This window comes from Eurypyga helias, unplaced genomic scaffold (genome assembly GCF_000690775.1).
Source record: "Eurypyga helias isolate BGI_N326 unplaced genomic scaffold, ASM69077v1 scaffold10260, whole genome shotgun sequence".
Classification (NCBI taxonomy): Eukaryota; Metazoa; Chordata; class Aves; order Eurypygiformes; family Eurypygidae; genus Eurypyga; species Eurypyga helias.
Genome location: NW_010223819.1, coordinates 44079 through 59776, shown reverse-complemented (window position 1 = coordinate 59776; position 15698 = coordinate 44079). Strand labels below are relative to the sequence as shown.

The 15698-nt window shown below is 45.2% G+C and overlaps 1 protein-coding gene across 1 annotated transcript in view; it reads left to right on the top strand.

Moving 5' to 3' along the window:
- Positions 1-345: 345 nt before the first annotated feature.
- MAGI1 (membrane associated guanylate kinase, WW and PDZ domain containing 1) overlaps positions 346-15698 on the top strand; it is a gene marked incomplete at both ends in the record, with an annotated part of 57077 nt that continues 41724 nt past the window's right edge. Inside the window, 5 exons of the mRNA XM_010153691.1 lie at positions 346-552; positions 3619-3829; positions 7298-7380; positions 10531-10569; positions 14823-14880. Of these exons, the coding sequence (XP_010151993.1) occupies positions 346-552; positions 3619-3829; positions 7298-7380; positions 10531-10569; positions 14823-14880 (598 nt within the window). The remainder of the gene's footprint in view (positions 553-3618; positions 3830-7297; positions 7381-10530; positions 10570-14822; positions 14881-15698) is intronic.

Genomic DNA, 15698 nt, shown 5'->3' with positions numbered 1-15698 from the left:
AAAAAAGGCTACTAATTGAAATTCAGATGTAACGGGATGGAGTTTTGCTATTCACCGCGACTGCCTTTTGTTTTAGCCCTTGTACACTCAGTGCACCTAAACAATGCAACCATTGCCTCTGCTTTTAGTTTCAACAAGAATCACTTAAAAGGCAAGAAATACTTCCATGTCTGCTCTAGAGATGAAATATTCGCCCCCAAAAATGGGAATGATGCCGTGTCTTAATTTCTTTACTTATTTCTGGTGAGAAACAGGTTTGAATGGAGCTGCAAAGAAAATAAAATCGCAATCTTGCTGCTATGAACTGCTCTCTTTTGAAGATGCAAATGTGTTTCTATTGCCTAGGTAACTATTATGGAACGCCCAAGCCTCCCAGCCAGCCCCTCAGTGGGAAAGTGACTTCCACCGATGCTTTGCAAAACCTGCAGTCTGGCTCCAAGCAGTCGACTCCAAAGCGAACCAAGTCTTACAATGATATGCAAAATGCTGGCATAGTGCATACGGAGAATGAGGAAGAGGATGATGTACCTGAAATGAGCAGTAGCTTCACAGGTAAAGTGCAAATATCGCAGTCCATCAGTTACGATATGCGGAGATCATCTTTGGAGGGGGATTTTTTGGGTTTTAATGGGTTTCCTGCAAAGCTGTCAATTCCAGACAGAATCATAGAATCATAGAATGGTTTGGGTTGGAAGGGACCTTAAAGATCATCTAGTTCCAACCCCCCTGCCATGGGCAGGGACACCTTGCACTAGACCAGGTTGCTCAAAGCCACATCCAGCCTGGCCTTGAAGACATCCAGGGATGGGGCATCCACAACATCTCTGGGCAACCTGTTCCAGGGCCTCACCACCCTCTCTGTGAAGAATTTCTTCCTGATATCTAATCTAAACCTCCCTGATTTCAATTTATACCCATTACCCCTGGTCCTATCACTACAGGCTCTTGTAAAAAGTCCTCTCTCAGTACTCTTATAGGCCCCCTTCAGATACTGGAAAGCTGTGAAAGAAGTGGCCAACAGCACCAGGATGACAGACAGATACTGGAAAGCTGTGAAAGAAGCTGTGAAAGAAGTGGCCAACCGCACCAGGATGGCAGGCATCTGAGTGGGGACAAACACATTGACAGTTGTGTCTTCTAAAAGGGCCTTGTGCGATTGAGCTCGATGAGAAATACAATGGGAAAAGCTCAAATTCATTAGTTGCAGGAAGTTCAAGAAAGACTTGAGCTATGGTTGACAGTTCCAGCCATTACAAACAGTATGAAATGGCTCAACCAGGATACATGGGTAGTTAGTTATTGCTCCTCCAACATACACTGCTGTCCTTTCCCCTTCCTTGCACCTGGAGATACCCATCACATACAATTACTAGGTCCTTTTCTCCAAGGTACCTTCCAGCAAACCAAGGGCTGCTTGCTTGCAGGAATGAGGTCTGAAGCATGGGTGCATGCTCTTTGTTTTTATGAAGACCTTGTGTCCTACTGAACAGAGAGCCCAGTCCCACCTTTGAGCATCGGCTGAAAGATCGCTGGAACCTTTTGTGATCTGAAGTCCAGTGCTGCGCAGGCAGGTTCAGAGCAGAATACTCTGAGGTCAGCTGTGTTTCAACAGAAATGACTGTAAATTGGTGAAGTTCTGAGGGACAAGACCTCTTCCCCACGTATGCAACCCTAGTATTTGTTAGCCCTTGGAGCATGACTTCCTCAGCTGAGTTTCAAACACTGAATTCATCTTCCCAGCTTCCTTTTGAGGTTGGCATTTAGCAAGCAGCATTTTCCACACCTTCCAGCCTTTCCCAGCTGCTTGTTGTGGGTGTTCACCATTGCTGCTGCTTGGTCCCTCCGCTGGTCACTTCCTATCACCATGAAAATTTTCCTGCCCGGCCTCTGATGAGCCGTAGGAGCTGTCATGCCAGATCCTACCTGTCAAAGTCCTGGGTCTAACCTCAGCCCTTGTCACAGCATCTGACTGTGGGAGGAAGCTGGTGGGAGATGCTGTTTGACCTCCCTGCCACCCATCTCAGTTTGATGCCCCTGAACCGACTCTAGCATCATTTCTCTTCCTTGTTTTCCTTCGCAAGATGAAATACTGAAAGGTGCAACTCATTTATCACAACGTTATCACACCCTGCCCCCTTGCCTCCATTAAATGGGCACAGAATCAAGAAAAGAGTTATTTCTCGTGTAGCAAAGTGACTCCTTATGCTTATTTCACATGTAAGTGTGCTAGCCATATTAAAATGCTCCTGCTTCCTTAGAAGACTTCTCGATGACTTGTGTTTTCCAGACTTTGGCATGTTTACACTCGCAGCCTTAAGCTGGTGATGATTCATTCATGCTGCTTTATCTTGTCAGCTTCTACCTAAAAATATCAAACGCCAGGAAGGCTAGAAAGCAGGCAGTGGAGGGTACTGGTGTAGTCTAGGTCTTCTCCCAGTTTATTATTTTCAGTATCCTGCCTTTTCTTAAAGGCAGCACACACACAGGAAATAGCGCAGGAGCTGCAGATACCCCCCCAAAAAGCCTCAGTGCTGTGGGCCATGAGATGAGGATGTCTGTGGTCTCCAGTCTGGAGAGCAGAGGCAAGGTCGTGGCTGTGAAGCCCTTTCAGTGACACTGCTCGGGGACTTGGCTGCGTGTGACACTGCTCTCTCTGGCTTTTGCTCAGTGCAATGCCTGCTGTGTGTACTGGGGGCTGGTGGTCTTGGGTGACTGGGAAGTACTGCCATCAATTTGCAACACCTTCAGGAACCAAGCAGAGAAAATCCTGGTAGTAAGACACAGGGGTAATGTAGAATTGTCTGTTGTTCCCAAAACCTCTCTGTGAAGGAGTTAGGGGCATGGACCTGGTTTGTGGTGAGCATTTACTGTTATAGGGGTGGAGGGAATGAGCAGCAACGTTTCATGGATACGGCTCAGAACTGCATGGATATAAGCATCAGAAATGTTTCCATAGAGGGAGGAGGGCCAGATAGAGCATAAAGTACTCCTGAGTGACTTTGACTGGAAGGATGCAGTGGTGAGCTGTGGAATAAACCTCCTCAGGCAGCTAGAACAGGCACTAGTGAGCAGCAACGTGTGGACACGGGGTGTAGCGCTGACATTCATTTCAATTTTTAATTAAAAAAAATGCACTGCACAGAAGACATTCACCGTTAGCTTGGTGATTCTGAGCTCCTGCCTACCTCCTGCACTTGTAAAAATCTCCCCTTTTGATCATTCTTCAAACAGGAAATTTTATTCTAATCCCTGTCCCACAATTGGCACTGCGGGAGTGAACCTGTAAGCCTGCTCAGAAGCCCATTGAACTCGTCTCCATCAGGGAGCCCTGGCCTGCGACGGCTTGGAAGGCTGTGGTACCTCAGCAGGGCCTGTTGGAGGGATCACAGTAGCTGATTTGTGCTGGCGAGGGTCTGGCTGGCAGAGCGGGTGTGGGCAAAGCAGGCTTGTCCCTGTGACAAAAAGACCGCGGGGTCTCTGCCCTCCGTTCATCTGTTGCTGTGTCTTGCGAATTAAAAAGCAAGGAGAGGAAACCTGTAAGGATAAAGGCAGAGAAGCAAATGGGAGGGGAAAAAAACCCCTGATTTTCAATTTTATTTGTGCTTGTTTCTTCTGCAGCAGAGTCTGGTGACCAAGACGAGCATAATACACATATCGTAAGAGAGACAGCCCCGCCGTCCGCGATTGATAGCCACACCAACGTTCCCACCACGGAACCATCTCAGAACCTCCCTCAATACCTACCTCCTTCTGCCGAGGATAACCTAGGTCCTCTGCCGGAAAACTGGGAGATGGCCTACACCGAGAACGGAGAAGTCTATTTTATAGAGTAAAGCACATTTTTGTTGTTCTAATTCCCTCTCTCTCTGGGCATGAGTAAACCTCCATGGGTGCGTTCTGTGTGTGTGTTTGTGCATATTAAATATTTAGTGTATTCGGGGTTGTGTTGCAAAGCTGTAAGTTCTTTAGTGCTTCTGAAGGGGTTTTGCATTTCCTGATGGGATTAACATCCAAATTACTCCGGAGTTCAAAGGCAGGGGGAATTGCTCGTTTTATGAGGGCAGTTACAAAAGCAGCAGACGCTGATAAAATACGGGCCAGTTGTTTTCATGGGTGGAACGAAAGCTCCTCATTGAAAGGGCTGAGACTTTTTCTGGAGACTGACTCTGTGTCTAAGGCAGCAGGGAAGATTCCTCTGGTCCCGTGCTCAGGCAGTAGCAGAGCCAGGGAATGGGCATTGTGTGTTGTCCTCTCGTCACAGCAAATGGACCAGACGTGTTAAGGTGCTCCAGTGGTCTGCGGAAGGCGTAGGTCAGTGCAGGGTGGGCACAGGTAAGTTTGGGAACGCACAAAGTACCTTGTGCTCTGTGGGCTTTGCCTAAGAGCTGAGTGCTGTCAGTAGTCCTATGATGATATTGATTTTTTTCATGCCATAAATAATAGTTTCTAATTATACCTGTCTAGATTTATTGAGATAGGAGTAACTTATAAAATGGGACCTGTTAGAGGAAGAGATTTCTTCCACGGAGTTTACATAGACATTAAAATTCAATTAGCTTCTGAAACTCGAGCCCTTAGCTGCCCAAGTGGAGGAAGGGAGTGAGGAATTGATTTTGGATTTGATGGTCTGTTTCATGCAGTCTTGGAGACTGAGATCCTCTGCCTGTGCACCGGAAGCCAGTGGCCAGTTAGTACAGAAGAACGTCCCCTGCTAATGCCCTGGTTGCTGTTCTGGAGGTTGATGCTGGATTAGGGCAGTGGAGGGAGCAGCCCTGCTCCGTCACTGGGAGAGGGGACTTTGGGATGGGGCTCAACAGAGGTTCATCAGAGCAGGTTTTCCCTTGGCTGCAGCATCTGGGGAACACATCAGAGGATAGTGCCCCAAGGTCGGAGGAGCTGGTAGGGCTGAGAGCACAGCAGCAGTTCTTCCCCAGCTGGGAGAGGCCTGCTGTGAAAACAGCCCTTCTCCAGGGCGCTCTCAATTAACTGGAGAGGCTCCACCACCGCCCTCGTGTAAGCCAAAGTCTAGAAGCCACAATGCAAATTCTCATCAGCTGCATATCAGATGAAACTGAAATGTGCTCATTATCCCGAACACAGTATTCTGCCCCTCGTTATGTCCTCAGGGTGCCTCGTTCTCTGACATACTCTCTGGCTTTAATGTATATAACCCAGCGTGAGTAATAGCCCATCCAGCCTCTCATTTTCCTCTCTGGATGGGGACGGATGATGAGCACTAAATGCTGCCCAAGCAGCCAGTTGCTCCCTGTTTTATCCCCACATGGGCCCCTGCTGTCCTTGTTTACAGGTGCTGCAGCAAAGGCTTATGCTGCTGCTGCCACCAGTTTCCCCAAGACCCATCCCCGCTGTAGTCCCTTTGCTCATGTGTTCTCTTAGCAGAGCAGGACTGCAGCACCTCAAATAATTTCTTAGACCTTTTTTCTGGAGAATCATATAGGTGGTGGAATAACGTAGCCCGCGTACAGGTCTGTCTGATGTGCAAATGCGGTAGCACACCTGCCGCTTCCTTCCCGGCAGTGCAGATGGACCGTTGTGAGGGTACATGTGCACGGGGCGTGCGTTGGTGCGAGAACGTGTTCGTGTGGATGCTGCAGCGAATGACTGCGGTTCTATTAATTCTAAGGACACCCTGAGCCTAGAAACGATTTGGTTTGATTTGTATCGAATTAAGAGAGCAAGCTAATGAGCTGTGTGGACCCAAGCTGGCTTAGATGTCTGTACTGCTGTCGAGGCTGAAGGGAACGGTGTGGGAACATCGGAGCTGCTTGCACGGAACCGGCGCAGGCCCGGTGGGGCCAGAGCGGCGTGTCGGATAACTGATCCCGATGCCTCGTAACTGAAGCGATTTCGCTCCCGAGATATGTTTCTCTGGTGCTTTGATTGGGATTTTCATTACCCAGTGTATCCCAGTCCCACAGTACCCTCCATGTGCACGCTGCAGCTCCAACACAATCCTGTCCCTCTGAGGGTATGATCTGAAAGGTGTTCAGCTGAATTTTGCATGCGCTGTTGTGAGCCGTGGGTTAGTGAGACAAAGTTGTGAGAAGTATGCAAATATTTCATTGCTCTCCTCCCACCGCCCTTTTGCTCAGCCAGACTACAGACTGTCTTATTTATAAGTTGGCAGAACCCCTCTGCTTTATTGCTGGTAATTTGCTTGACTTGCTGAATTCCTGCCATTTGGTTTTCTCGTTGACGATTAATTGCTCTGAAGCATACGAAAGGATTAAACACATGTGCTCATCCTGCCTTGGGAGGGCTGGGTAGCAGGATGTGTAAAACAAGGACCTTACACACTCGAATCCTCGGAGCAGGGCAGTCCCTGGTCTTGCAGTAAAACACGAGTTTGCTGGTCGGTTGTTTGTTCCTCAGGGATCATAGCCATGCTTACAGCATTTCCAGCTTCATGAGGCTGCTGTGAGGCTGAGGTTAAGTTTGTAAACCTCTCTGGGACCTTGAAGGAGAAGTAAATAGTATTACTACGGTATTGAAACATTAAATTGTTAGCAGTGTTAAAGGCCAGGCTAGATAAATGATACCCTGGGGACTGGAGGGTTGTCTTTGCAGGTTCTGTCCAAGATGCCATCAGGCTGAGAAGCAGCATTATATTACAAGATTGTCTCCATATGCAAATGAAATGATGGGAGAAAATAATTTATAGAAAAATGTATTTTAAGCCTGTTTACTATGCAGCCTTCGCTGCTGGGACTGGCATCGCGATACTGTCAGGGGACTCGTAGAAAGGAAGAGTTGAAAGTAAAGCTGTTCAACTTCCATCAAAGGCTTTGACACGTTTTTGTGTAATTAAAAGTTTGCACTGGAAATTCTGGTTTTGGCTAATGCTTGGGTCAAATCTGGACAAATGTCAAAGGTTTTTTTCAGGAACAAAGGTCACTGCATAGTTTAGGGAGGAAGGGAAACTCCTGTCTTTTTGTCAGGAGGCAAATGGCTCAGAGACCGCTCCTGGCATTAAGAAACAAACCGCCAGAGACAAAAGTTTGGAAATTAATATGGTAATAGTGCAGCCTTCGCATGCATCCTTCTAGTCAGCAGTGCTGATTTTTATATTTCCACTTTTCACCTTTGTGTTTGCAACACCAGGATCCTTGTGTTTTTCTAGGCTAGTCTGCAAAACCCAAAATTGTAATGCCGTTTCTCTGAAGCAAAAGTATGCCTTCAGGTCTGTTGAATAATAAGGAGGATATATACTTTTATGTCACTGATACTTCAGTTCTGCTTTATTAACAAAGGTCATGTTTCCATTTTTGGTTTCCAGCCATAACACAAAAACAACATCTTGGCTAGATCCACGGTGCCTGAACAAACAGCAGAAGCCTCTAGAAGAATGTGAAGATGATGGTAAGAGACTGAAAACAGCAAAATAATACGTTTGGTCCATTTCTAGATGGCTTTCTTCCTTTTCCGCTTTCTGATAACCTGTGTTCAGAAATACTTCAAAAAAAGAAAGGTCTTTAGTTAGTGGGTAGAGGCAGTATCTGGTATGTTGTGAAATCACCACCTGTGTCTGTAAGATAGCCACTGAGACGGCAGATCGTTTCGTGAAATCAAAGAGGTGCTAGAAGAGGCCTCTGTTCTTGCGAAGGCGTTTGAGTAGTCTCAGGTGCTGAACAAGACTCGAAGCTTTCTAACACGTTTGCTCCTGGGATCGCTGCGTAGGAGGAAAGCGACCGAGTCCCTGCGTGCTCCATTGTTACACTTCAACCGCTTGCTTTACGCGAATTGAAGGAGTCGTGGTGTTATTTCCTTGTTTGAGCAGAAATAACTCGATTGCTTCAGTTCTGCTGTTCAATTCTGACAGTCCACTTCGTGTTGTGATTGCTGAAAACAAATCCTGTTTGCAAGTGTAGATTTTTGCCACTGAAAATTTACACTGATGTAATTTTGTATTCCTTGAGATGTTGGAAATGCAAGCCACTGTCCAGGGTAGAGCAGCCAAAGGCAGGACTGTTAAACTAGGTTCTTTCCTTGCATCCTGTCGGAGATGCTGGAAGAAAAAGGGAATCATTATGAAAACACCTTAAATGTTTGGGGAAGCCTGTGCAGAAATGTTGCTCCACTAACCAGGAAAGGTGTTGGTATTCTAATGCATAATTTTGGCTAGCCCATTGCTATCATGGTAGACACATTAAAAATGGAAGGGTTTACCTCACCAGTGTTGGTGCTGTCCTTGTAAAATTAGTTTTCACAATATGATTGACCTCCCACTGGCGTGAATCAGCTCATTAAAATTATGATTTGATTTCGGAGAAGAATCAACTGAATCAATTACAGGTAGGTTGAAATCTGGCCTCCAGAACTGCCGTTACTGTTTTTGCACATATAGTTATTCAATCTCTGCTTCTTTCATGTGTGAGGTTTTGCAGAATTTGCCCATGCAACCTTCGCTGGTGGTGGAGCAGGTCACCAACTTCTTAGTGCCCAACGCAGCAAGGATGTGCCGAGCCCAGGCACAAACCCAGCCCACCGAGCTGGCCCCTGCTTCACATCCTTAGCAGCTGGCCTTGGCTGTCAAGGGGCGAGCGGAGGGAGCTGGTTGATGACCTTGCTCTGCACCTACAGCTGGACATGTCAGTGGGTAATCCGACCTGGAACAAAATCAGACAACAACGTATGCAGGCAGAGCTCCCTCCTCCTCGCAGTGAAGTGTCGCTGGCAATTGAAAAAGGAGGTTGCTGAGTGTCAGCACAAGATTCCTCTTTCAGAGAGTAGTTTTCCCTGAAGCACAACTTCTGCCCTGGCTTGCTCTTCCAGCAAGACTCCCAGTGCTCGATAGCCCCGGTGATGCCAACACGTGCCGCTGTGGGTCCAGACGCCAGGGCGAGTCAATGGCTCAGCTCCTCTGCTGATCAGTTCCTAGTCTCCTCGCAGAAGGGAAAATCTTTCAAACCTCATGTTGTCTTAGCAATTATAAAACAAACTTCGGGATAATTTATTTAATTTGGATTCGAAACATACGACTGGGTCATTTTCTACATTTAGTGAAGTTCATAATTTTGCAGACTAAGGGCATTTTTTGTTTATCAGGTCCTTAAAATTAGCAGATCTCATCTTCCCTCACACCCCTTCACTTCATCCACTGTCATTCACTGATGTATATTTTTAATATTCAGTAGTTAAACCAGTTGCTTCGTAGGTACAGTAGTGCGCTGCACTGCTGTGTCTGCCTGCTCCGATCTTGCGTTGCACATAAGAATAATTATATTTCAGAAAACCGCGTGAGCACAAAGAAGGGGGAAGTTTATTTTTACTGCATCATAGAAGTTGGATGGTTTTTTGGCAAGGGTCACTGTTGGGAGCATTTCCACTGAAGTCAGGGGGACCCCTCTGTTTTGTTTGTGTTTGAGCTTTCAGTGTGGATCCCATCCTGTTTGTGGTTTTTATAAATGCTAGATGTCGTTTCAGATTTATTTGGGTGCAGCTGCCTTGTGTTTGGCTTTTTTGTTCGTCAGCATACATGTGCCCAACAAATTTTTGGTTATTTCCAGCTGTTCAGGCTATCAAAGGACATTACAATTTATATTTCACACTGACGGCCCTAAACAACTGTTTTGGTAGAATCTATTGCAAACAGGTCATGGAAGTGGTTTTTTAGGTATGCAGATTTTCACAAGCAGTGCTGTGACACTGCATCTTCTGTTTGCTTCTATCATTCATTTATGTGGCTTATACTTTACTGTATTGAGTCCAAGATTGTTTTTACCATCTTTGTTCTGGTTTTGTCATCATCTTTCATTTTCAGACTGCATTATTATTATTTATAGGCTAAGCAATACTTTAATCATCTGTGTCGCTGTTAACTTATGAATATGGAGCAGATAATGATAAATAGAGCATCAGTGAATATTGATGGCTTTGCGTGTTTGAAAAATTGTGATCTTTGTCCCAGGTGCCCTGCTAAACCTGGGGAATTCCTGCCTGTGCCTCACCAGTGCATCTGGACTTCAGGGTGGGCCTGCGACTCCCGTTACACACGGCGCTTCACTTCATGTCTGTCTTAAATCACTTGAGTAGTTACTGTGAAGTCAATTGGCCCTTGTATGCACATCAGTTTGGGTGCTTTCTTGAAAACCTTGCGACATTAATTCTTACATGCAAGGCTTTCCTCTCCGATTTCTTCACTGGCATTCAGGTCTGGCCTGCTGAGAGATCCGTGTGTCTACAGAACGGATCGTGAAGGTCGGACCATGGAAGTCTGGGGGAGAACTTCATGCAGTGAGAAGAACACAAATGCATTACTTTGTCATATCAAACCGTGGCACGGATACAGTCAATTGATACAGATATTTTGAGAGTGCAAGAACCAGTGCTTTCGCTGTCTGCCTCAGATCCATCAATATTCTGACCACTGAAGTGTGATAAATGGAAAGCTTGGGCTGTAGAAAATTAGTGCTGGTTCTGCTGTTTGCTGTAGGGAATTTCTTGCTTGGTGCTGGTATCTGAAATTTTCTTTTAATTTTTTCTGTCTCATTTACTGCTCTTCCTTTGGAGAAGAAGGGGTACACACGGAGGAACTGGACAGTGAACTAGGTAAATCATCCATCTCTCGTTTGATGTTTGACTTCAACTGCACTGTTTTAAGCCTTTAATTACTTACTTTCTCCTTTGTATCATTTTGCATCTTTCTGGTTTTTTTATCTCAACAAGCCTAATTTATCAGCAAAACTCCCCTATCACACAGAGCATTCATCTTCCCTTAGCTTCAGTGGTTTTTGTAGTGATTCACTTTGAAGAAAGCTGGAGAGCCGCAGTCTTGCCGAGTTTGTTCCAAGTTGCTTCCTCCTGGACCCTGCAGAAGTCAGGGGCTTTTCCATCGGCATCACTGGCTCCAGGAAGAAGCTGAAAGTTGAAATTAAGTAGGTAATGATGCTTTTTCATTGGGGCCAAAGATATTTCCCAGATAAGAGAAGCAAAGTATGATTTGGAAAGTTCAAGTATTAAGTAGGATGCTTCTGCTGAGCTTGTGAATGAAACAGCTGAAAATTTTGCCTCGGTAGGTGATTTTATAAGCAGATGATTTTCAATGATGTGGTACACTTTTATTTGCTGCATCTTTTTGTAAGAATGCTGTCTTGATACCTAATCTCAGCGGTGCTCGTTCTGTTTATGCTGATGGTGGAGGTAGTTGTTCTTTCTGTTCAGCTATGCTCTAGTGCGCTTGGAAAGCTGAAGGGCGTAAGGGGTTGCATAGGATTTTATTTCCACTAAGTCTGTTATTGCTTTTAAAGAGGACTGTATTTACAGTTTATAGTTCTGTGTACTGGAGGATTGTATTACCAGAGAATTAACCTCTGGTTTCTGTAATGACTTGCAAGCCAAGTGTATTCTGCTTCCCGCTTCTGTGTGATTGATACGGCATCAGCAGCTATCGAGTGGACTTTTAACGCTCCTCCAGGAACTGTTCTTCTGGGTAATATGCCTGGAATAACATTGGAGGCCTAACTTCTAGTGCAAGGATTTGAAAGAAATGATGATTTAAAGAACGCAATCACTTTGGTAGTGCATTAGTATTATGCGCAGCTCGTACAAATAATCAGCAGCAGACCGAGAAACATCAGAAGCAGGTGGATGCATACCAACAACCCGCAAAGATTTCTCATTAGGGTCTTCACAGAGGGTGATTTGAAAGAAGAGGGAGTGTAAAAAGTTCAGAGGCAATAATGAAACGGAAACGTTCCCTTCTTTCAGTCGGATAGCAGGATCTAGTGCAAGCGAAGAAGAGCTGAAACAACGGGTGCAGGGAGACTCATTCACTGATGAGCCCAACCTCAGCTCTGCAGACACTTACATACCCCAGCGTGTTGCTGGAGCATCATGAGGTGCTCCCTTTGTTTTGATGCAGGATAAGCACTGTTGAGCCCTCAGCCCACAGAGCTGTCGAGCTCTGCAAGTGTCGCGGTGTGAAGGCATTTTGACGTGGCTCGGTTGGTTACGGCAACGTCAGGGGAGGGAGCATGAAAACATACGACTCACTAACCCTGCTCAGGATTGGTGTCAACTGGTTGACGCCAGACACTTCGCTCCTTAGTTCGTTAACAGTTGCTTTTCTAAATGTAAGAAAATCAGAACTTGAAGCATTTGCACAAGAGGTGGATGGAATGTGGAGTAATAGATCACCTCTCTGTTAACAGAAGGTTACACAGAAGGGCACATGAATTTAATCTTTGGAGGAGAATTTGACACGTGCTTAGGCAGCTCCTGGAGCTGAGCATCCTGAAGTCGTCTCCAGCGCTTTCCTAGTGAAGCATGGGTGCAGCTAAAATCCCTGCTGCTTGGTAGGAATCCATCCAGCACCTCTGTAGGGTTGGATGCTAAACGAGCATCTCCATTCCATGTATTTACCCCAGGCTTAAAAGTGTAAAATCAGATAGTTGTCCATGGAATTTACCTGATGACAAATGCTCGGAGACTGTAGTGGTGTGTGGATGTGCCGAAAGAAAAACTATATGGCTCAGACTCCTAATGATGCAAAACGCTGTTGGAAATCTTGCATTTGTGATAAAATCTGATGCTCTGGGTCATCTTCAGTTTGGCGGGAGAGGTAAAGAAGGAACGTTAATAACATAAAGCTGCTAAGAAGCCAGGCTATGCAACGTGGCTATCGAGAACATTGCTTTTTGCTTTCGAGAAATCTCAGTGGCGTTTAGAGGCCGGAAAGCACATCTACATCATCCACGAGTAAGGTGTTGCAAGCTGCAGTTCTCTGCATTGTTACTTCCGAAAACATAGAAATGTGTTTCTTACATAGAAAGCTGCAGTGATAGAAAACTGGAAAGATTTTAGCACACCACCCTTTGGGGGTTGGAAAGTGGTGGTTTTCTGACCTTCTGTTAGAATTCTTGAAAAGAAAAGAAAAAAATGAATACCAATATTTTTTGCGAACAAAAGAAAAACAAAGCATTTTTGTTTGAGCTTTAAAAATTAAAACCACTTAGTACTCCAAAACAGATGAAAGATATTTAGCAGGAAAAATTGTGGAAAACTCATTTTAAGGCATTTGTGCATTACTTCTTCCTTCCCCCATTCATTATTTTCTTTTCTCCCACCGCAGCTTGGTTTCTTTACCATTCTCCTTTCACCATAGTGCAAAGTACTGTATTAAGGCCTGATTGTATGCCAGGTCTTAATTTGATTGCACTGAAACTCTTTAAGCCAGCCCCACGGTGTTTTCACCCTGTGGGACTCCTTTGCAAACCCGGGAGTTCCCTTTGCGAACAGACTTTCAAGGTGGGCCTTAAGCTTTCTCACCTTTTCTCGCAGGCGCTCGCACTCTGTAAAGGAATATCTGTTTGAGACGTTCATTTCAGATCAATCTGCTGATAAAACTGTGGAGTATTTCCATGCCCAAGAGTTAGCACTGGCTTGCATTTAATTGCTTATGTCTCAAGGAATCCAAAGATGTTAAATGCAGTAAAGATAAATGGAAAACCTACCTTATATCTCCAAATAAGGGACACGTGGAGCAAAACCCATGAAAATCAATTTAATCTGATCTCCAGCCAGTTTTGAACACAAACATAAACTTTGAGTAATTCGTCCATGTGTGTTTGCATAGATTCTGTTCATCTCCGATCTGGAGATCCTGCTGTCCTCAGGGACGCGTAGTTGAGGGATATAAACGCAGAACTGGATAGTTACGTTTATTTTAATGAATGGGCCGTTGTTGACTGTATTGGCTCAGCCATTGATGCCATTAATGAAAACAAATCTTTGCATTTGATAATAAACAGGTTATTTACTATCAGTCTTATCAATTTAGTGATACATTTAGAGGAATGATTTTGCATGGGGTATTTGAACTTGTGTTTTCTGACAGTGGCGCTTTTTTAAAATCATTTTTTTAAATTTAAATTTAATGTGCAGGGTCCACAGAGTGGTGGAGCCGTCATTCAAGCTGATTCCCAGTATTACAGAAACACACCACTCTGTATTGTTAACAGGCTGTTACTCACAGCCAACAGGAACGTTGTCTTTTAAAGAGTGGGACAAGGATCAGGCCCTTTAGTAATACATACAGCTTTAATAACCCTCAGTTGGATGCTGAAGTGATTCTATTACAGTCACTAATTATAGTTAAAGTACTCCGTGCAGTCTAGAAAGTCAACAGGAACAAAAGTGGATACATTTCCAAATGTTAATTTCATCCTCAGAACTGTTTTTTTGTTAATTATGCTAATTAAAAAAGGAAATCTCTGCTCCATGTGTTTATGGCAGTATGTGTTTTTACATTAAGTGCTATGCAGTGAAATACATCAGCGTGTGCCAGCCCCACTTGGGTGGATTCCATATGCCGGGCGGTTACGTTGAATTCACTTTGTCCTGTTTCAAGATGTGCTTTTGTGTTGGGCTCGTGGCTGAGCATCGCAGTGTAAATCCCTAAGAAAGGAACCAAAAAACCCTCTTTTGCCAGCAGTGGTGAGTTAAAATGACTCAGCCCTGGTACAGGAGATGAAAGTGGTCTCCCCGTTAATGTGCTACGATTGCTTGTCAGAACTCACCCACCTTCGGATGGTGGTGTTAAAATGCCTCATTTAATACAAAATGCAAATGTAAAATGGGCTGGCGTGGGCATCTTCCCACTGATTTGTTAGCCCAGCACTGGTGGGACAGGCTACGATGTTGGTGCTGTGCTTTGCCAGTCTTTACAGGGAGGCTGTGAGCGTTCTGAAAAGTGTTTGGAGCAAAGCGTGAGCTACTGATGAGGTGTGCACGCTGAGCAGGAGCAGCTACCTCTCAGAAAAAAACTGCACTGGAGGAATCAGTAATGCTTTTTCTATTTCCAGAGTTGCCTGCTGGTTGGGAGAAAATTGAGGATCCCGTATATGGTGTCTACTATGTAGAGTAAGTGCTGCTCTTTGTCCCTGGTGTGGCTGTCGGGTGGAGGAAGGCTTTTCCCCGCAGTGGTCTCTGTACTTTTGGTAGCATCTCACACCGAGGGCAAGACCCTGGCCCCTGTGCAGGCTCGGGGTGCTACAGGGGCTGGGAGAGGGAACCCTGCCGTGCCGTTCCCCGTCCTCTGGTGGGCTCAAGGGGGGCAGGACCACCCCTGGGTCAGGGAATGCAGGAGCCCCAGCACCTCACAAAATATTTTCATCTGGAGAACATGAACAAGAGTGCAATTAACTGAGCTCAATCCCCTTCACACAGCGCTATGATCACAATTTGAGCATGCAGAGCAGACCACTGATTCAGTTCCAGGTGACCAAACAGCCATGGCAGAGGTTCTTGAATCAGGCTGACTAGAATTACAGGTTTAATGGGTCTCTCTGGAATTGGAACAGCTTCTTCTTTATCTACATGTCAGATCACTCCCTTGGGAAAGCAGATCTGAGTTTTGTTTCATCACTGACCCCATAAAATGAATTTTTAATTATGTGTATACTCCTGTCTAGTAGATGGCTTATGATAGCCCTCAGAATAGACATGGAATACAGTTGCTGTCTGCTTTGGCTCATTTTGGGTCTCTCTGGAATTGGAACAGCTTCTTCTTTATCTACATGTCAGATCACTCCCTTGGGAAAGCAGATCTGAGTTTTGTTTCATCACTGACCCCATAAAATGAATTTTTAATTATGTGTATACTCCTGTCTAGTAGATGGCTTATGATAGCCCTCAGAATAGACATGGAATACAGTTGCTGTCTGCTTTGGCTCATTTCT